The sequence below is a fragment of the Trematomus bernacchii genome, unplaced genomic scaffold, assembly GCF_902827165.1.
Source record: "Trematomus bernacchii unplaced genomic scaffold, fTreBer1.1, whole genome shotgun sequence".
Classification (NCBI taxonomy): domain Eukaryota; kingdom Metazoa; phylum Chordata; class Actinopteri; order Perciformes; family Nototheniidae; genus Trematomus; species Trematomus bernacchii.
The window spans coordinates 3830795-3853672 of NW_022987609.1; the positions used below are offsets into that span (position 1 = coordinate 3830795).

The following is a 22878-nucleotide window of genomic DNA, read 5'->3' on the forward strand; positions in this document are numbered from 1 at the left end:
GGACATTCCCAGCCAGTGATTTGATTCCTGAAACCCACATTGTCTCCAACATGTTGCATCCCACAAACAAAACATCTACAACTACAAGTGGGTGTATATCCACCAACCTTACCTTTTCTTAATGTGACTTCTACAGGAAACTAGCATTGAAGTTTCACCCTGACAAGAACCCAGACAATCCGGACGCATCCGAAAAGTTTAAGGAGATTAACAACGCGCACTCCATCCTGAGCGACGGCACTAAGAAGAACATCTACGACAAATACGGCTCGCTGGGGCTCTACGTCGCCGAGCAGTTCGGAGAGGAGAACGTCAACACCTACTTTGTTCTGTCCAGCTGGTGGGCAAAGGTAAGAGGCCAACACACACACACACACACACACACACACACACACACACACACACACATGCTTACTTACTTACTTAGTTTTGTTACTTTTATTTAAAGGTTACCTATTATGCAAAATCCACTTTTTAATGTCTTTTCTACATCAACATGTGTCCCCTCTGTGTAAAGAGATTCTGAAAGTTTCATGAACAAAGACCCCCTCTCTTTTTGTCCTGATCCATTTATATAAAAACCTGTCTGAAAATGAGCTGATCAGATTTTGGCCACTTTGTGATGTCATCACGATTTTTTGGCTTGTGTAACCATTAGCCAATCACCAACCAAGGTAACCCTCTCCCCCCCCCCCTTATCACCTGAATGTCCTCCTAGAGCACCATTGTGTTCTTTCTAACCAAATATCTCTCAGACGGGCGTGGGGAGGGGCTCCTTATTTTCATCTAAAGTAACAGACAGAGAATCAGCACTTTTGAAACAGAGGGGATTATGGGATGCTGCAATGATCTGTTTGGTGTTTGGAGCCAAACACTTCAGAAACATGTTTGTATATATCTGAGACCTATAATATATTGATGAAAAACAGTATAATAGGTGACCTTTAACCCTTTTCCTCTCCCCTCCTCCTCCCCCTCCCCCTCCCCAGGGCTTGTTCGTGTTCTGCTGCCTGTCCACAGGCTGTTATTGCTGCTGTTGCCTGTGCTGCTGCTGTAACTGTTGCTGCGGAAAGTGCAAACCTCGGCCGCCCATGGACCAGGAGCCCGAGTTCTACGTGTCCCCCGAGGACCTGGAGGCCCAGATGACCGCTGACGAGAGAGGTGAGGGCAGGGATCTTTTGTTTCGGGTCTCATACACTTTGTTTTGGTTTGCATGTGCTCTAATGTGTGTGTTTCTGTGTGTGTTCTCTCCAGATGGTGTTGGAGAGCCCATCGTGATGCAGCCGTCCTCAGCCACAGAAACCACCCAGCTCACCGCTGATGCCCACCAAAGCTACAGGACCGACGCTTACTAAACACACACACACACACACACACACACACATATAGAGACACAGAAAACTCACACCTTACAGTTAACAACAGCAAACGTTTCAATCATCAATACACACAGATCCTGCTCTACCACATCCCAGGACAAATGCACACGCACATTCTCAACACTTTCATGTCTGTCCCTTTTTTTTCTGTTCATCTAACATAATAACACACACACACACACACCAGCAAATAAAACCTTCCATTAGTCAGTTGAGCCTAAACTTAAGTTCCCGTTGATTTCTTATTAATGTGAAGTGATGGGGAGAAGGAGGAAGAAGGAGGAAGAAACAGGAAGGAGGAAAAATAAACAACTCTAAAAAATGTCTCTTGAAAAAACAGCGTGAGAATAAGGTTGTTTTTTTTTAGCGTGATCATGTGTTCTTTTAGATTATAAGAAAATATATAATACAAACTATAACAATTTTCTGTCACAAATATAGGTAAACACTTGCCAAGGCGTCTCTCTTAGCTGGACGCTGGCAGGAAGTAGGTCTGTGTTGAGCGAGGAGACGTGTGTGTGTGTGTGTGTGTGTGTGTGTGTGTGTGTGTGTGTGTGTGTGTGTGTGTGTGTGTGTGTGTGTGTGTGTGTGTGTGTGTGTGTGTTGTGTGTGTGTGTGTGTGTGTGTGTGTGTGTGTGTGTGTGTGTGTGTGTGTGTGTGTGTGTGTGTGTGTGTGTGTGTGTGTGTGTGTGTGTGTGTGTGTGTGTGTGTGTGTGTGTGTGTGTGTGTGTGTGTGTGTGTGTGTGTGTGTGTGTGTGTGTGTGTGTGTGTGTGTGTGTGTGTGTGTGTGTGTGTGTGTGTGTGTGTGTGTGTGTGTGTGTGTGTGTGTGTCCTCTGAACCCTCAGGGACATCACCACACGAGCAACTCTGGCAAAAATAGCCCTTCACGATGGAAACAGTTTGCTCACTTAAAGCTTGTTTCAACAGGTTTTAGTCAGAAGGTCTGAACTCCATCATACCAGATCCTTATTTTTTGATAAATGTGTCATGTAGCCACCCTTAGCATGTCAGCTTTCTCTCTATTGCAGCACAGTTTATGCTGCATCATTAATCATACGACAGAAATGTCTTCCTAGAGCAGGGGTGTCAAACTCAAATACACAGTGGGCCAAAATAAATAAAATGGGTACTAGTCGAGGGCCGGACTGGTTCAATGTTTATTGCAAAACGTATTGAAATGAACTTATTGCACATATTAAACCTGGAACTAACAAAGCTTAAATTATTGTCTATAAAAACAACATTAAACATTAAATAATCAGTTGCATTCATTTCTTATGGCACTATCTGCAGCTTCTCCGGAGTCATTTCTTATGATTACATTTTTCCACAGGCCAACAACAGCTTCAAAAAAACTGTTTCCCTCAAAGAACAAACCAAACATGCCCTGTTGTCTCAAGGAAAGAAAGTGCAGAAGGAAACATCCATGTAAACTCAGTTTGCTGCTCTGTGATGCTAGTTCAAGCCAGACACTTGGCATCTCATCTTGGGTGCAAGGTCATCAATGTTTGGGGTCAGGCTCTGAGCTGAGGAAACCCTCAGGATTGAGTGAAGGTGTGCGTGCAATATACCGGCGGGCCAGATCTAATAGTGATTAGAAATTATCCTGCGGGCCGAAATTAAATCCACCAAGGGCCTGATTTGGCCCCCGGCCTTGAGTTTGACACATGTGTCCTAGAGGATACACTGGAAATGAATACTGATACACATTAATGGTGTGTTTCTTTACTCCTTTACAGTATAACCTGGGTCTTTTTAAAAGTCTAAAAAAGTATTCCAGTAATAATGTAATCCTTTTATGTTTTCAAAAAAGATCAGTTTCCCTGTAGTAGCAGAAATAAGTCACAATGTTTTTACTATTTCTACTATAATTGCTACTCTATTGTAGATTCAATGTCATTTGATCCTCCTCTTGTTCTCTTCCAACTTATTTGATGTTTTACTCTTGATCCCTGTTTCACATTGAGAGCGGTGTGTGTGCTGTGAGAGCCATGGCAGAGTCCAGTGTTATTATTAGAGACATTACCATACATTAGTGACCTCTCGGTGTCACCCAGGAAACACACACACACACACACACACTGATTGAACCCCTTTTGTTTTTAGTTTCCAATTTGTTTTGTGAGAAAGTAAAAATGCTGTACATGTCGTGTAAAGTGTATGTTTAGATTTAACGTCACTGTATTTCTTTGAATTGGTTCAGAGATTTGAACACCTTTTGTCTCTCCGTCTATTTGTCTCTGTAGAATTGCTTTTCATCGTTTTTATTTTTCTTATTTATGTCGTCAATGAAAGGAGGATAATGATATTCAAAGTCTTATTTGTTCGTGTGGCATCCCTTTTAGTAGATTATAAAAACCCTGATAGCAACTAAAGAGCAGTTTACAAAATACAGACAGATTTAGTTAGGGTTACATTTTTCAGAATAACACTTATGTTTGTAGTTTGTTTTTATTTGTCGCACACGAGTAGCACTCTATTTCTATAATAGAAAACCGTTGTGATCGTTTGTGTCAACAGCTTGTTGTGATTTAACCAGCCAGGCTATTTATTCACTCTTTTATTACTCAATCAAACACTTTGTTCGTTATGTATTTATACATATCATGAGAAAGTGCAATATTAGCTAAACATGCCACTTCTTTAATTGTCCTACTCTTCCAATTTCAAATCTCACGGTTGTTTCAGGTTCATTAATATGAAAGAAGTATAGATAATTTCATGAAATAGCCCAGTGTGAGGGCACTAGAATGAAGCTAAATCGAGGTAAAAGTGTACAAATCACAGTTAATATAATATGCATTTTGTTCAAATCATGCCTGTTATGATTAGTATTTCTTTTAAGTTTGTCTTCCAGTTTTACATTAAGACTACTGGTCAAATTGGGGAATATAAATATAGTTGATGAGCTTTTCAGGGTTTTATTGAACCCTGCAGATGCTCCTTTTTAATCAAATGTCTCTGAACTTTAATCGTTTTGTTCTTCATATCATGTGACACACTGATAAACCCAGAAAATCCCTCCTCTCTGTTTCTCATTATCTCTCTAACGACCAAACATGCAACCGTGTGAGTGAGTTAAACCTGGAGTCAAAGTAACTTCCATTGTTAGATCTAAATCAATGACATAAATAACAATAACTGATGTAAGTGTGAATGTAGCGACGAGATGATAATTATATCGAAGCATTGTTTTATTTATTTTATTTTCTTATGTTTTTAATCATTGATTAGCTGGTGTGTCGAGGGGATGTATAGAATTTTAGATGTGATACATTTTGACAATGAAGTGGCAAAATGGCAGACCTGCTGTATATACACGCAGTGGCACAGTACATAGAGACGTTAGAGGTGTTCTGTTTTAGCATGGACTGATGATGTTGTTGCGTCTGTCAGGCAGCCGTGTGGGTAAATGAAATGTCTGATGTACTGATGTAAAATAAATGTTTCTGTTGCTTCGGAGCCTCTTCCCTTACTGTGAGTTTCTTTGATTAAAAACGTGGAAAGTTGAAATGAGAGGAGGGCTGCAGTGGTCCGGTAAGCCCACTTGTTTCCAAATCCCATTGGAGCAAATAAAAGCATTATAAAACATTTGTATAGTCAGGGGTGCACATAACTGGTACGCAGGTACGCATGCGCGGCAACAATCTGAAATGCGTAACGTCACTTGTGTCACAACGCGCCTTTGCGTACCTGATAGGTCATCAAAACAAAACACATATTTCGCCTACACATGTTTCTTGTCAATACTCAGTGGAGTAAATTATTAGACATGTCCAAAAAAAACAAAGACATTAAGCAGCCACTTTGCCGTTTCGCTCCCTGCTAAAATCTTCAGACTTTCTATGACTGATTGAACTGGGTGCTGGCCGTGCCGCGCAGGACATAACCGACGGACCTGTGAAGCTTCACAGGAGGCAGAGGATCACTGGACGACAGAGTTGGTCGCCGTGTGCACAGACGGAGCTGCTGTTAACGTCGGTGTGTACAACAGAATTGTACCAAAACTACGTCAACTGGCTGCGGTGGGAGACTCCCCTGTGCACATTCTGTGCCCCGCGCACACACTGGAGAACTGCGCAAAATCAGCTGATCACAACGTTCACGCTCTGTGGTCAAGCTGCTGCAGTTTTATTTACAACAAAGTGGAGTAAAACACACAGCTGCAAACTTACTCAGGCTGTTAATGGAAGAGTTTGAAATCAGACAGAGGTGGAAGAAGTGTTACTCAAGTAAAATTAGAAAAGTATTATCATCAAAATCTAGTTAAAGTAGCGACAGTAAAAGTAGTCATTTTGCAGATTGGTCCATTTCATAATAATGTATATGATATGTTTTATAATTATTGATCATTAAAGTGTTTAAAAATTAGTTTGAATGACTTTGTATACTGCAGGGTAGCTTGTGGATTTACTCCAGGTGGAACTAAAGTCTGATTTAACACTTGATTATATTTTCACATCATTCATCCACATCTGTAAAGTAACTAAAGGTATTAAATAAATGTAGTGGAAGAAAAGTACATGATTTACCTCTGAACTGTAGTGGAGTAGAAGTACAAAGTAGCATAAAATAGAAATACTCAAGTAAACTACAAGTATCTTAAATTGTACCTAAGTACAGTACTTGAATAAGTGTACTTTGTTACTTCCCACCTCTGAAATCAGATATGACTTCAAGTCATGTGATAATTTCTTAGTATTTGATCCTTCAACTTGGCCTCAGGAAATGCAAGGACTTCACAGTTTTGGCAACAAGTTTTGGAGAAAGCAAATTGGAGGCTTACAAAGAGACAGGGAGGTGCATCTTCATCATCTTCATCATCTAGCATGCAAGAAGTGTAAATAGAGGACAGTGAAGGAGACACTGAGGAGGACAGTGAGGAAGACTGCACTTATTAACACCACGCTTCATGTGGGGTGAGTACCAAACGCTGTCTCCTGGTACTCATCTGAGTAACTCACTCAAAAAGTTATGTGCACACCTGTGTATAGTACAGGGTGTCCGCGAGGTCTTAACAAGTATTAAAAGTTGATAAATCAATTTAGCGAAAATTAAGGCTATTAAAAAGTATTAAACGGCATTTTCCAAGGTATTACATTTTGTAGCTTGTTTTCAATAAGTATATAAATTGTCCAAAGAGGTTGTATTCTACAGTCTGCCTGAATGTAATCATTGCGTAGGTGTGTATTGTGATTCTGTGTAGTTTATTTATGGCATCCGTTGGATTTGACGTCATCTGAACAGGACATCGCACGCTCACTGCTTGATAGCGCGCGAAGGTCCGTTTACGCCGGTTGTTAAACAACATCGTTATGGGGAAATGCAAGTCTGCGTCCAAATGGTTGGAAGATAAGGAGGAAGGACAATCAATACTGTATATAGTAAATGTGCGGTAAAGTGTGTCGCCAATGTAACCGGTTAAAACTCCAAGTGGCGATGAGGTCTTAAAATGTATTAAATTAAAAATTAAAAAAATATAAAAATTAAATTCTAAAATAAATAAATACTTAAAACGTGGTGCCTCCTGACCTCTGTTCTTTACCCCTGGTCCTAATGGTCACCCTAGTCTACAGGGAAAGCACTCTTAGGTGCATATTCCTGTTTCCTACTTCTTATTTCCTACCCCTTTTTCCAAACTATTTTAGGAGAGTGCATGTACGTAGACCTTTATATATACAGTCTATGACGTAAACACGTTGTGCCTCTTCACTTTTACTCTCTAAGGGTCAAAGTTCATATGGCGAGGGATTCCTTTGCGCGATATGCACCGGCCCGTGCCTTACCTTGGACTTCTAATAGAACTGCTCGGGTCTTGATAGATTGAGTGGGGAAGTTCAGGAGAGATTTGTAGAATGTAAAAGGTAAAAGGTATTACATTTGACTTCAGGATTCCTGCATATACCCTGTAGTAACCCTGCCTTAGACCTGTTTACATATTTTGATTTGGACATTTAGTGGAACTTCTCTTTAAAAAATGTGATCTAGAGTAGGTAAAAGTTGCTTACTCAATCCAAACTGCCAATCATTTGGCCATATTAAGTAATTTATTATAATAATCAGCATAAAAAATAAAGTGATATTTATTGGAATGTGAAGTTGAATGTAAACAGGGTTGATGTTATAATGAATGTACACCAAAGCATGAAAAACAAGAAAACAAATGGGACGAGACCACTGCCCTGTGGAACACCACGATAAATTGCGTCTGACTTTTTAATTTGATAAAGTTATAATGCTACTAATCATTAAAAGGTCAAGTTTATCTGACACAAAATTCCTAACTACCGAGTAACCAACGAGACATTTTAAAAATAACAAAGTGTGCAAAAACAAGCTGTCCTAATGCTAAAGAACAATGTGAGAATAATAGTGCAAAGATTCGCTTTACACAAATTATAATGAAAAGTGTGTTAAATGTGCATAAAACTACATAAAGCTTTTTTATAAAACATTTAAATAAATGGGTATTTCATGTTACAAAAATGCTGAATAATGGTGTCAAGGGAGGCGTGTGGTGCAGTGGTTTGTGCGTTGGTGTTCGGATCAGGGGGGCACAGGTTCAAACCCCACTGCAGTCAGCATGTAGTTGTGTCCCTGGGCAAGATACTTCACGCCAAATTGCTCCTGTGGGGATTGCCCACAGTATTGAGTATGTAAGTCGCTTTGGATAAAAGCGTCTAACAAGTGACATGTCATGTAAAAGATAAACTTCTACCTAAAAAGCAAAACCAAACACTTTAATTGCTTTTTTTTGAAAAGGCTGTAATCAGGATATAATGTGTTTATAATGTGCATGGAAACATGATGACGGCTTGATATCCAAGTTGAATGGCTTTTCTTCAGTGGTCACATTAGATTACAGCAATACAAGTGTCTCAAGTGTTCATTATAAGAAGATATTAAAAGGCTACAGTTAGCACCTCGAAGAGCACAGTGAGTGAGTGTAACAGTAGAAAGAGCATAGCCTGGCATGGTCTTAATCTGTCTCCACATACCAGCCACTGCCTGATATGGTGTGTGTGTGTGTGTGTGTGTGTGTGTGTGTGTGTGTGTGTGTGTGTGTGTGTGTGTGTGTGTGTGTGTGTGTGTGTGTGTGTGTGAGAAACCTGATGCCCACCCCCCAACTCAATTCAGTTTGGGGGGGCGTGTTTCTCTCACTCAGGATGACTTTGCTGCAGATGGTGAGGTTTCTGCCAACACACAAACACAGCAGGCGCTTCTTGTGTGAAAAAAGAGGAATGGAGTGAGCAAGAGGAAGACTGAGGAACTGGAGGGTGAAAAGGTAGAGACACACTGTCCTCTCCCGGCAGATTTGGTATCAACGCTCAACTAACGACTTTCTCTCCTTGGATAGGAACTTTTTTCTTGAACTGATTGACCTCGATGTGACTTCTTGATCTCAACTTTCAAATGTGTTTTCAGTGTCGACATCTGTGTATTTTTCTCGCTATTCAACTGGACAACAAAGATTGCTCAAACTGTTTCCCTGACACCCTGAGGAGGGTATTTCCAGAATCTGAGACACAGTGTTGCTGTCTTTGGTCTCTACGGTCAACAGCTTCATACAAAACTTACATAACATCTTAAGTCATTTAAATCCTGGGGAATTAAATGCAGTATCTTTTGTAAAGCTATTTGAAAAATACCATTATTAGGCCTACTAGCATTAATAATTGTTGATTTTCTTCATTAGAAACATCTGAAGATCAGCCGGCTCTCCCTTGGAGGACTCTTTGGTTGTTGGTGCTTTACTCAAAGTTCCATAACTGGATTTCTGGAAAACGTCAGAGAACTGGATTTGTTCATTGAGAAACAAATGGATTTTCAAACAACTTGGGCAAGCAGAAAGACCAGATCTGAAGAATGAACATCAACTGCCTCCAACTCTTTAATGACTCTTTAATTGCAAACTAAGCGCCAACAGACCAAACACACAACGCTTATCAGCAGATGGAGAGAACGGTGAGTCAACGGTTTTTTCCAGCTTTTAACTAATATAATGTTTTGGTTTAGTTTTTTATGAAGGTGTCCTGTGTGGGATTTTTGTCATGTATGTTCCATATAGTCTATCTATGGTGTCTTCCCCTTCATTGTCGAGTTGTGTGTTGCCTGTCTGTGTTATTGCATTTCTCATGTTTTTGCTCATTAACGTCAAAGCATTTTTCAGAACGTTTTTAACAAGTCCATATTTAGAGTTTACTTTTACTTGAAATCTATTGAAAGTCAGGGCACTGTATTTCTTAATTAATGTTAACACTTATCAAACTAAGGTCATCTATCAAAGTGAACATTTAGTGCAGTTTGTTTTATCAACATAACTTTAGTTATTAAAATAGTAATTAACAAACACTTATATTAAATGCAAAACTGACCTTCCACTACAGATCATTACAGACACATGCAGACAGACTTTATTGTACTTTTTCGAATATAAAATTATGCGGCAGTCATCTAAAATATTGCCGTTTTATAGAATAGGAAAACCATAAAAACATGGAGCTATATCATGTTAACTCATTGTAAAAATCATATAGCTTTCATGAATAGTTATAACAGAAGATTTGAATTCCTACCTTAACCCTTATGTTTGTGTTGGGGTCTCCCGTGACCCGTTTCAAGTTCAAATTATATAATAACTACGCTCTAGTTTTTTTTATCGGAACAAGGCTTCATGATATCCGCCACAACAGATATATCAACACTACAAAACTGATTTTGACAAAAGTCTGAAGGTCTCTAAAAAAAAAAGTGTATAATTTGGTGTTCGAGTCTGGGGAGACCCCGACAGAATTGTTGTGGGTGACTCGGGGTCAAATTTGAGCCCAATCAAGATTCATCTTTGACTTTAGACACCCCACCCCCCACCCCTTTCAGCCACTGTAACAATAATTTGTTCGCAACATGCACCTGGTCTCCCCTCCCTCTGCCCCCCTCCCCCCATGGGAATCAAAAGAATATGTACACTAACACTTGAACCTGAACACACACATGCACGTGTGCAATATGTGGTGTAATGTGTTTTGGGCCATAACATAAAATTACAACAGGATTGCACGGTTATGAATGCATAACAAGTTAGTTGTGATGTAGTTAAAACAATATTGGATGATAGTCATTATTTTTGAGTGTTTTGGACTGAGATAAATCATGGGTCAAAATTGACCCGCGAACACCATGAACGGTAACAGCTTTCAAACACAACACAAGGGTTAAGGGATACCAAAAAGGGAAACAGGACTTTAAGGATAAGTGAACATGAACAATCTGACACTAACATGAAGTATGTTTTTCAAACTAGCGAGCAGTGACTCAAGTTTATGCAGTTTATAACTATTGGTCTAAAATGTGCAAAATCACAATGCCTGTTTGCTATCCTGGCTCGGATAAAATCATTGAAAGAGCTTCTAATTGAGAGGAGGGCTGGTTTCCACTGCAGCATGGCCAATAAAATATAACAAACAGATAAGTAAAAATAAGATAAAAAATAACCCCTCTTATTTGTATTCAATTGATGAGGATATTATTGATGAAAACCGGATTATTTCTCAAAATGTACAGTATGTTACAGTAATAATCCTTAATATCCACGGCTATTTGAATGTATAATAATAAAGCTTTATTTATATAGCACTTTTCATACAACTCATGCAGCTCAAAGCGCTTTACAAAATGACACATCACGTTAAAATCAAACAGGCCTGATGAATCAAAGAAATTCCCCTCAGATTATTTGTTAAGAACTTTAAAAGGTGCATGCCGCAAAATATAACATGTTATCAGGTTAATAGACACAAGGAAGTAAAATGTATGATAATAAAAATAAAATAAAATAAATTATGGTTTCTCTCTGACAGATAAGACACTGAGTCGATGCAACAATATAAAATATAAATAATGTATAACTGCAGTCCCTCACAAACACATTTGGCTGATCAGTGTGTTTATTGAATCATTTCTGAACAGGAGGAGGTGAAGTGTGGCGGAGCGGCCATGTCGCTGCCGGGGGAGCTGGGCAGCCTGCAGGGTGGGGGGGGAGCCGAGGGCGAGGTGGGGCTGTCCTCTCTGGAGAAACAGCTGATCTGCCCCATCTGTCTGCAGCTTTTCAGCAAACCCGTGGTGATCCTGCCCTGCCAGCACAACCTCTGCAGGAAGTGTGCCAACGAGCTGTACCAGGTCAGTGACACGGGGGGGGGGGGGCACTGCTGATGTGTACTGTGGTGTAAGGAGTACTTATACTTAAAGGGGCTGCTCATTTTCAGGTTCATAATTGTATTTTCTGCCTCTACTGTGACATGCTTACATGCTTTAATGTTCAAAAAGCTCTTTATTTTAGAGATGGCCTGTCTCTTAGCCTATCACGTATACAATGTGTTGGAGCGCTAGCCAATAGAAGCACAAGTGTTACATAGTGATGTCATAAGGACTACAATCGAGGCATTTCAGGCAGGGGGGGGGGAGTGTGTGGGAGAGATGGAGACTGTACATATAAAGCTGGATCACACTTGTCTTTCGTCACACACTTTTTATACCATGTGTGTAAGTGGGTGCAGTGGATTATCAGTTTCTAAATTAAGATGTGTGGATGGTTTAAACTCCATTGTTCTTGTACTTGAAAATCACCTGCTGAGAGCTATATTTACTGCTACTGATCAGTGCGTGTGTGTGTGTGTGTGTGTGTGTGTGTGTGTGTGTGTGTGTGTGTGTGTGTGTGTGTGTGTGTGCGTGCGTGTGTTGTGTGTGTGTGTGTGTGTGTGTGTGTGTGTGTGTGTGTGTGTGTGTGTGTGTGTGTGTGTGTGTGTGTGTGTGTTTCACATGTTTGATTCCAAATATTAGTTCATAAGTTATTTTGTCCCACTTAACACTGCTTTAGTGGTATGCAACTAAACGTTTATTGTCGTAAAAACGTTTGAGGTTCATTAGTCAGCTACATTTCAGAACAAATATATTGTTTATTTTTACCCAATGTAATTTATCTGACAGCTGTAGTTACAAGTTACTTTGCAGTAAGAATTGACTCACAAAAAACACTAAGCTTATAAATCCTCAGATCATCATGAATGTCTGTAGAAAATGTCAGAGCAATCCATCCAATATGTGTTGAGATGTTTCAGTGTGAACCAACGTATTGGACTGAGAAATGCTATACATAGAGCTACACAAGAAACATGACTTTTCTTCCTGTACTACACGAAACACATTTGAGTGGACTTTAAATGAACTCAGATTTAGTTTTTCTGGGTCTTTATCACCCCCAACTTCTGTAGTTTTATTATTTCCAAACCTGATGAGCACACACATTTTGTTCCAGTAATATGTTACCATCCAGCAGAGCTCACATGCACGGCCACACACACTCTTTACAAGTTTACAGGTTTGTGTGGGTTTATGTATAAGTGGTATGTGAGATGGAAATCTAATAGACTTTACTTTAACTGCCATGCTCATGTTCATGACATTTGATACCAAGAAGGCTGTCCTGAAGAACACACACACACACACACACACACACACACACACACACACACACACACACACACACACACACAGCCTTGCATAACAGCTACTAATCTTCCCTCATTGCTCAACTTTTTAATATAATTTGGAAACAAATTTGTATCATTCAAGTGTAATTGCCAAGTAGGTTACTCACATACAGTACAAGAAATCAACAATACAGATAAGATATTAAGAGAAAATAAAATATAGGAAAAGTACTACCATAGTCAAGAAACATAAATATAGAATACAAAAATAACTAAAAACACAACCAAAATACTTAGACATAAACAAATATGTATAATATAACTGTACCAGTGAGAACAAATAAATGTTGTTGGTCTAATAACATTTGACGGTTTTAAATGTTTTGCTAGATAATCTTTGTAAATTCAGAAAAATTAAATGTAATCTGTGAAAGATATAGTTTTGCCAGGATGCTTCAAAAATGTGTTCAAATCATTTCCATATACAATACTCTGTTGTAACATTTTGACAACAATCGGCTGATGCGCAAGACTACCCCATGTTCTCAATTGGACTTAAATAATTTATGTTTTCTTTACATGAGTATTACAATAACCACAGATGACACATTTATAATAATGACAAAAACGTGCAGGACATAACAAAAGATAAGCTGTACTTTATTGTCTCTGAGGGGACATTTGTTTCTCTCCAAATCTGCTAGACATAGTGCAACCAACGTGAAACAATACAGAAACCCTGAATGCAGAAACCTTGATGAAATGTTGGCATTTTCAGAGACAAGGTAGATATTATTATTGTGTAGAAACAAGGACTTTGTAACACAGATTAACGAGGTGAAAAGTGCATTATACAGTATAGCAGAATATTTTGAGCAGGATGTATGCTCGTTTTCTTTGACTGTCAAATCGTGTGACTGTTGACACAGCTGATATAAATCCTAACATGATAAAGCCTCTCTCTCTCTCTCTCTCTCTCTCTGATTGTCTCTCCCCCCCGCTGATCCCTGGTCAGGCAGCAGCAGCTGAAGCTTATTACCGGGAACTATTTCAGGATCCTCGTCCTCTAACCTTCCCGCCGTCTCTCTGTCCCTTTCTACACATACATCTGTCCTCCCCTAACTCTCAATTCTCTAAATCTTTTTTCCGCTTCTGCTCGGTTTTCTCTTGTGATCTCTCATTGCATGTTACTATCTTTAACCACTGAACTTCCCATTCATACTACTGTATCTGTCTAAAGTTAACTTACTAAAGTAAACTAAAACGTTTAGCTGAAAGACAATATCTTAAACTTTTGTCACTTGAAATCATGCTAACTACTGCTGGAGTAAGTAGTAGTAAATACATGATTGCATTTGAAGTGTCTCATGTTTGTAGTGATTGAGAAAAAGTCTTGCAATTAGTTTGATTTGATTTGACTTAATTGTCAAACTACAGAAATGTGATTTTAACTGCTTTGAGAATAAGATCACATCAGAGGAGGTCGACATCACGTCAGCTAGCTCACTGAAGTTACTGTAAAGTACCTGACCATTGGGGAACTAGCTAGCCACAGCTTCATATTGTTTATCTTGGTTTGATTACACATTATAAAAGCATTTTTATAAATGGGACCTATGTTGCCCTAAGTGTTACTCTAGGCCTGGTTTAATATCTAACTCAAGTGTATTAATGTAGTTAAGGGCTCCTTGGTCTGGAAAAGGTTTAAGGAAACTGATTATAAACGATAGGGAGTGAACATTATTCTGTGTATGTCTATGTGTGTCTGGTCTTGTTTTACCCAGTTACCTGTCCTAAACTAACTTTGACTTCATCCAGACATTTGGAAGACTTTACTCCCTCGTTGACCCCGACTGATATTAACATTGTTGCTAATTATCTAATACCAGCTAGCAGCTGTGTTGTAAGACAGCAAACCTCCAACTGTTGGGTGTTGACAGTCAGCAGTGGAGGATTAAAGAGAGCTGAACAGTCCTTTCTTCAAATAAGTAATGACATCATTTAATATAACTTCTTTCTGTGCAGCCCTCCCTCTTCAGCGCTCGTACCACCATGCAGGTGAGCAGCGGGCGTTTCCGCTGTCCCTCCTGCTCACAGGAAGTGATTCTGGATCGGCACGGGGTCTACGGCCTGCAGAGGAACCTGCTGGTGGAGAACATCATCGACGTCTACAAACAGGAACTCAGCAACAAAAGCAACGCCACAAGGTGAAGAGAGACAAGAATCATGATGTAAAATACACTTCCATGCACAGTGAAGGTCCTTCTGAAGTGTGATAGGTTACAGATTACTAGTTACCTCGTTGTAACGTAATACATCATTTCATTATTTAAAGATTTGAAATTCCACTTGTAGGTACCAGCTCGAAAACGCTGATACTGTCATACATCTTAAAATTCACCAATAAAGCTTATATTGCCAAAGGATTGATCTAATGTTGACAAAAGCAACAAACTTCTATTTATAAATTAGCAGAATTGACATGCTTTCTTGACAAGGAAACCAATATAGTTCCCTTGAACACAAAGACACTCATCCCTTATCCCCTTAATGTGGCAAGAAATGTGTAAAAATACAAGAACCATATAGGATTATCCCAGCACTCATGCTAAGTTATTGATTACTATGCAGTATAATAATATTTCAATAGTAAACATCTCTCTGTCTCTGCAGCTCCCTCCCCCCTCCTCCCCCGGCTCCTTCTGATCATGTGACCTGTTCGGACCATGAGGGGGAGAAGGTGAACATCTTCTGTCTCACCTGTCAGGTTCCCACCTGCTCGCTGTGTAAAGTGTTCGGGGCTCATCAGGCCTGTCAGGTGGCTCCTCTCTCTGACGTCTGCCAGCAGCAGAAGGTATCTGATACTCTAAATACTGTACTTCTAAAAAACCTATATATTTTTTTTTTGGGGTCATTGTCTCTTTTGTTCTGTGGTTTTTGCTATGGTTGTTTTAAGTGTAATCAGGCATTGTATCATCTTATGTCTTTTGAGAATAAAAGGGAAAAGGCAAAAAATAGTTAAAGTCCTAGGACCAGGTACATTACAGATGTATTAGATGATTATATAACTTAAGGCTGTAAATACCTCCACATCATAAGTCTTAATAACATCTATTTTACTTGCTTCTGTTTCCCAGGATGATCTGAGTGAAGCGGTCAGTTCTCTGGTGGCCTTCAGCGACAAAGTCCAGGCTTTAATCAATAAGCTGGAAGAGACCTGCAGGATCATAGAGGTGTGTGTGTGTGTGTGTGTGTGTGTGTGTGTGTGTGTGTGTGTGTGTGTGTGTGTGTGTGTGAGTGTGTGTGTGTGTGTGTGTGTGTGTGTGTGTGTGTGTGTGTGTGTTACCAATTTGTGTGTTCAAAATGTGTAAAAAGTTTGGATTTATGTTTTACTTAGTCACACAAGATTAATCCGCTGCTGAAAATAGTCCCCAACAAAAAGAGCATTTGTTGGGGACTATTTTCTCTTCAAAAGGTCTTCAAAAGTGTTGTTTCTGTGTGTAGAGGCTAACCCATGCTGTCTGCCTGTCTGTGGTAACAATAACACTGTAAAAGTAAATGAATATGCTAAAACTCTCATGTATTTGACTTTGTTTACTCTCTCTGCAGGAGAATAGTAAGGCTCAGAAACAGAGTGTGTGTGAGAAGTTCAACCGAGTGAATTCAATCCTGGAGGAGAGACGAAAGGTCAGTTTTTCTTCTTTTCTTATTGTTTATTAATGAATGTCTGTGGTGGCCCTGATAAACAGTGATTGTATTTAACTGTATATAAGTACAATGTTGACATTTTTCTTCCACAACTGCTGATAAACCCCATTTATATAGACATACTTAGCTCTAGTACTTGTAGCAGCGATAGGAGTAATAATGGCAAAGAAATGGAAGCAGTTACAGTCGTAGCAGGGCTGAATATATTCACATGAAAAAGAGTAAAAATTTAAATTCAACATGTTGACAGACTTCTTGTGTATTTTAGATTACAATATAGTTTTTTAAAAGTATATTTAAAAAAAAAAAAAAGATAATGATCGTTTTTTCTTACATGCTGATACAGTATGCAGTACATTATAAACATTCAAAATGTCAATACGTTTTGTGTGTACAAATGTTGTGTAATGTCAGCAAGTAGCAGCAGTAATAGTGCTTGCATTTGTATATTATTGTCTTCATCTTTGTTATCATTGCAGGTGATGATGCAGCGAATCAGCTCGGAGCAGGAAGAGAAAACAGGCCACGCCCAGGCACTGATGCGTTGCTATGGAGACAGCGTGGAGGCCAACAGCAAACTGATGGAGAGAGCAACGAGCAGCATGGAGGAGCCTGACATGGCCGCCTTCGTTAAGGTGTGTGTGTGTGTGTGTGTGTGTGTGTGTGTGTGTGTGTGTGTGTGTGTGTGTGTGTGTGTGTGTGTGTGTGTCTGTGTGTGTGTGTGTGTGTGTGTGTGTGTGTGTGTGTGTGTGTGTGTGTGTGTGTGTATGGTAGTGTGGCCTAGCATTACCATCCTTGTGGGGACCTACATCTATGTACACAGTCACGTGTGGGGACTGGCTTCCCTTATGGGGACAAAATGGAGGTCCCCATAAGGGGAATCATTAATTTTAGGGTGAAGACTTGGTTAGGGTTAGGGTTAGGCATGTGTTGGTTATGGTTAAGGTTAGGATAAGTCTCCATGTAAGTCAATGTAATGTCCCCTGAAGTAATGTATACATGTTGTGTGTGTGTGTGTGTGTGTGTGTGTGTGTGTGTGTGTGTGTGTGTGTGTGTGTGTGTGTGTGTACATGCATTATCAATAAGATAATGAATTCAAATGTAATTTCCCCCCCTCCCTTTGTTTCTCCCTGTATTGATATACATAACATAGGTCCATAAGATATGTCCTTATATTATAACTCTTTTTTTTTGTACGGCCTATGTGTCTAGTCGAAGGAAATGTAAATAAAAACCTGATTGCCATTCAAAAGTTTGTTTTTTATTCTCTTTTTCTTGAATCTTCCCTTCAGAATTCAAGAGAGCTGATCACAAAGTGAGTATTACAATGGTTTTGTGTTCCCATGATGTATTTTGACATTTTCTGTACCAAACATAATCATTTCTTAAATGTAGTCTACCCTCATTTTTGTGGCTGACATTCCTTCCATTTCCAACAAAATGCAGTTACAGTCTCACTTTGCTACATAGAAATAATTTAAATGTTCTCCTCCGTTCCCCCTCTACCTCCCCAGAGTGATAACAGCGAGCAGCTCCTGTCCGTCAGAGAAACTGAAACCAGGTTTTGAGAGTTTGAGTCACTACACATTTAACTTCAGTCGACAGGAGCGAGCTCTGAAGAGCATCGACTTCTTCAAAGGTGAGAAGAGAGACTGGAAGACACTTTGAAACGTTATCTTTAAAAACGGCTGTATGTTGCACAGGACATATTGCAGCTGCACCAACACATTTCTGTCCACTTTAATTCTACATCTAACAATGTGTTATTTAACATAGCAACCTTCTATATTATTTTAAAAATGAAAAACCCATTAATGGTAATTGACAATGTGATGATATCTGTTATATCCCTTTGTGTGCTGTTTGCTCTTTTTCTCCCTAAATGCGATTAATATATGTTCGCAAGATCCGTCATTTCATTTAAATACACCCTATTAAACACAATTACATTTCTTAAGATGATTAAGGAAAAAATGTTAACCAAATGTTCTGTGTGCTTGTGACGGCTGCACTGAGCGGCAGTCAGACTGTGGGTGTAATATAAACTCAGTAACTCGATCTGCTGAGTTTTTTCATTTGAGGTCTATGGGTCTGCTCCAAAAATAGGTGGTTGCTGCAGGAGGGAAAGAGAGAATGAGTTACATCTCTCGCTCTTGATGTACAAATTAGACTTTAATACGATTTTAAGTAAATAAATACCACACTACTAATACCAGACTGTTTTTAAAAAGTAAAATGCCTGCATTTAAAACCTTACTTAAGTAAAAGTATGTAAGTGTTATCAGCAAAAAATGTATTTAAAAGTATGAAAAGTGAAAGTAGTCACCCCTGTGATCCCCTGTTTTACTATAATGGTTGCTGTTTTTTTTTTGTTCACTTTAATGTTGCCTTTTACTGCGGTGGATGTTTCAGGTTGTGCTTATTAATTCATCAACAATTGTATACTGTAGCTGTCCTGTCAGAACTACATATCTCTTAAAAAAGCCAACTTTTGATTAAAAAAACAGCCCTGTTTTGTGAGGAAGCATTATCACGCTTACATAATTATGTTAATTGTGTGCTTTTAACTAGCTGCACTAACACATGCAGTAATATTATACGATTTTATCCATAAATATATAAAATGTTCTAATATTAGTTATCTCTGTAACCTGGTAGAGATAATGTATTGTAATAGATGGAGTTTATAGATAAAGAACAATAATATTTATCCAATTCAATCTTAATTAAACAAGACTTTTATTATGTCCAAACACCCATTCAGTCTCAGCAGCTTGTGTTGTTCTTGCAGTTGTGGAAGACGTACCTGAAGAACCCAAAGTAGAACCAGAACCAGAGCTCATTGTGCAGCATGTGGAACCAAAGCACCATCAGGAAACCTCCACCAACAGCCCGCAGTCGGTATTAAAAGCAGTTGAAGAGCCGATCGCAGCACTGACCCCCCCTCCAGAGGAAGCAGGTCTGCTCAGGGGCTTTGAGGAGCCTGAGGGGGAGGTCCTGCAGACGGAGACCCACGACCCGGGAGTAAATGACGCAGGATCGGGTCTGCTGAAGGACCAAACTGAGGAGGAGAAAGAGGACGCTCCTCATCCCGTTAAGGAGGGAAACATCTTTGAAGAGCCGGAGGGGATGAGCACACTACAGGTAACATATCACACCTGCTGTCAAGAAACTACAAAATACTTGTATTAAAGTGTAAACCATCTTAGTTCTTTTGTAAATCTAAAAGGTATTATTGTTTTATACAGACCATGCAGCTGGAGTTAATGTTATAGTCAATGTTCATTTGTAAGTGATAGTTATAAAAGTTTTTTTGAGATGTCAAGTGTTGATTGAAAATGTGTTAGTTAGTTAGAATAAATGAAAAGTACCTTGAATTTGTACTTAAATGCCTCAGTGTACCTCGTTTCATTGCACCGCTGGATACAGTTTCCTTCCTTCTTTTTCTCCACTTTAAAGTATTTCTGGTGCAGCATCATCTCTCTCTGTTCTCGAGTCACTACTGTTTCTATCTGCATTCTATCTCTCATCTCTTTACTTTCCATCTTCATCCATCCCACCCATCTCTCCGTCTCCCTGCAGGCGGTCACTCTGCTCTTCTACCTGCTGGCCTTCCTGGTCATCCTGCAGAGGGTTTGGGCTTACATCGGCTTCTTCATCTGCACATAACACCAGCAGGAGAACATCCACCCTCACTGCGGCTCAGCTCAGGTACAATCTGCCTGGCTTTTATTATGAAAAAAGTAGTTAAACTGCCAATTAACATTTTTTTTTTTTTTTTAAATGCTGGCATGTAAATGATGCAGATTAAGACTATTCTTAATCATTTCTAGTAAAATATTTCTCCAATGAAAATATATAATGTTACACTAATGCTACAATTCATCAGCAACTTCCTCTAAAACACTAAACTGCTAAACTGCTCTGACTATAAATCTATTTCATACTTTCTAATTATATTACAAGAAGAACAAGGTAATAGAAGAAGTATTGAAGTATTGGTATTGACGTCCCAGCCATAATAATGTATACAAAAATGATACATAGCAGTAAAACATAATTAACGCATCATCATTTGAACTTATCACATGTACTGTACCCTGTAATCATTTCAATTCATTTTGGTTTTTTTGCAAATTGATTTCTAAGTCTTTCTCAAGCACAAAGTTGTTACACACCCTTTTCACTAACATCTTGTACTATTCTGCTGTACTTACATATGTGTTTCATTGATACCCAGTTTATACTAAACCAGCCTCTGCTGGCACCTTGTGGTAGAGGCAAGGCAAGGCAATTTTATTTATATAGCACCTTTCAGCACGCGACAATTCAAAGTGCTTAAAAATAAAAACAAAAGACATTCAAGAATAAATACAGCATAAACACATTATTAAATGGCATTTAAAAACAGGCATAAAAGCAAAGATAATGAAATAAATAAATAAACACAGCAGGTACAGAATACATGAATAAAAGGCATACTGCAGTGTGAGTATGAACAGCTAAATTAAAAGCAGCGGCAAATAGATATGTTTTTAGTCTGGATTTGAAAATAGGAAGTGTTTCAGCGGACGTGCATGATTCGGGCAGTTTGTTCCAGATTGTCGGGGCATAATAGCTAAACGCTGCTTTTCCATGTTTAGTTCTTATTCTTGGAACAGAGAGCAGACCTGAGACTCCTGGATAGTTCATAGTTATGCAGGAGATCGTTTATATACCTCGGTCCTAAGCCATTTAGTGATTTAAAAACTAGCAATAGTATTTTAAAATCAATTCTTTGGTCGACTGGAAGCCAGTGTAAAGACTTCAGAACCGGACTGATGTGATCCACTCTTTTAGTGTTTGTAGAACTGTGTACTTTTGATTGTTAACTAAAACAACAACTAGAAAACTAAAAATCATGATGACAGATTAACAACTTTTCTGAAATAGATACTTTTAATGTTGATACTGAAATTAAATATTCATGACATACTTATATACTTTAACTCAGTACGATTCTTTTAATACAGGAGTATTTTTACAGTGTGGTTTGAATACTTTTGAATCAAGAACTTGAATACTTACTCCACCACTGTTGATAGTTCATCGCAAGTATCACTGAGTCTTAGATATTCATCTAAAACCATCTGTTGTCCCTCTTTGCTCCAGATGGAGACTGAGACAGGAAGTCCTGCTCACATCGGTCCTCCTCTCTCCTCCTCTTCCTCCTCTTTCACCCTCATCGAGGCTCCTCATCGACCCAGCTTCAGCTTCTCGTGGCTGAAGACCCTCCACAAGAAGAATGAGAGGAGAGAGAGAAGCTTTTTAGAGGAGAGGTTGTGCTGAGGAAAGAAAGAAAGACAGAAAGAAAGAAGGATGCACTCCGGAGTCAGATTGCTCAGTGGTGCCCTAAGACTGAACGCATATTGTACTTGGATAACACTTCAGAATGAGTGTTAGTTTTTTGAGCAATCTGTTATTTTTAAACATTACTTTAGGTCTGTGTGCCTATAGGGGAAAACACTGACTTGGTTGGGCTCTTGGGTAAACCGATGGAAGAGAAAAATATGTTTCCCTTTCACAACAAAGGTCTTCACAACTTTCAAGATTGTGGTTATATTTATCGTAAACAGAGGAGTACTAACACTGAAGACAAAATGGTAGTTTAGTATTCATGATGGTATTGTAGTAAAGTAGCTGGGGTCACTCAAGTACTGTGTAAGTTTGACAGGTGATGTGTGCCTAAGGTCAGAAATGGGGAGAAGAATAGTTCTTAATGTTAGAAAAACAAATGTTTCAACAGTATGATGGTGAATGTTTTTAAATTAAGTTTAAAGAAGTCCAGTTTGCACCACTTAAAGTGTGTGCTTTTGTATGTCACGTGTCATTCAGTGTGGTTGGTATCTGTATTCCGATTTATTTGCAGCAGGTTTTATGTGTATCTGTGTGTCTGAGCACTTTTTCCTCCGGAGTGTTTGATGTTTTGTAAGCTGGTGTTTTTGCATAATGCAAGACATCAGATGTTTGATTGATAAATGTAAGGATGGAATAAATATTATTTTATTCACGGACACTTGCTCTAATGCACACTTGTTGTAATGTATAAATAATTAAACTACAAAACAACAGCAAAGAAGCCTTGTCTTTCAAAGTCCAACAGGAGAAATGTCCCTAACCAAAAATATTTTGACAACAGCTGTTTCTGTGACGTCATTTGACCATACCGGAAAATAAATACTCAGAATCCCAAATCTGTAAACGGTGAAGAACACAACTTCCGGTTTTGAGGACACGCCTTTAAAATAAAAGCACGAAAACAAAA

General features: G+C 39.0%; 2 protein-coding genes across 2 annotated transcripts in view; both read left to right on the forward strand.

Moving 5' to 3' along the window:
• LOC117483395 (dnaJ homolog subfamily C member 5-like) overlaps positions 1–1703 on the forward strand; it is a 22854-nt gene extending 21151 nt beyond the window's left edge. Inside the window, exons 3-5 of the mRNA XM_034131726.1 lie at positions 137–350; positions 990–1161; positions 1255–1703. Of these exons, the coding sequence (XP_033987617.1) occupies positions 137–350; positions 990–1161; positions 1255–1355 (487 nt within the window). The 3' untranslated portion in view covers positions 1356–1703. The remainder of the gene's footprint in view (positions 1–136; positions 351–989; positions 1162–1254) is intronic.
• A 6866-nt stretch (positions 1704–8569) lies between these two features.
• Positions 8570–22638, forward strand: trim101 (tripartite motif containing 101). The gene is made up of 13 exons (XM_034131727.1): positions 8570–8665; positions 9077–9345; positions 11347–11556; positions 14892–15073; positions 15540–15720; positions 16004–16099; positions 16476–16553; positions 17054–17209; positions 17867–17889; positions 18089–18213; positions 19366–19718; positions 20157–20285; positions 21726–22638. The coding sequence occupies exons 2-12, from the start codon at positions 9334–9336 to the stop codon at positions 20241–20243; spliced, it is 1503 nt and encodes a 500-aa protein (XP_033987618.1). The 5' UTR covers positions 8570–8665; positions 9077–9333; the 3' UTR covers positions 20244–20285; positions 21726–22638.
• Positions 22639–22878: the final 240 nt, after the last annotated feature.

What these genes read in the sequence shown, in the direction of transcription:
- trim101 (XM_034131727.1), top strand. An exon ending in TCAAGAGAGCTGATCACAAA is followed by an intron (nt 17,890 to 18,088) that starts GTGAGTATTACA and finishes CTACCTCCCCAG; the next exon opens with AGTGATAACAGCGAGCAGCT. An exon ending in GAGCATCGACTTCTTCAAAG is followed by an intron (nt 18,214 to 19,365) that starts GTGAGAAGAGAG and finishes TTGTTCTTGCAG; the next exon opens with TTGTGGAAGACGTACCTGAA.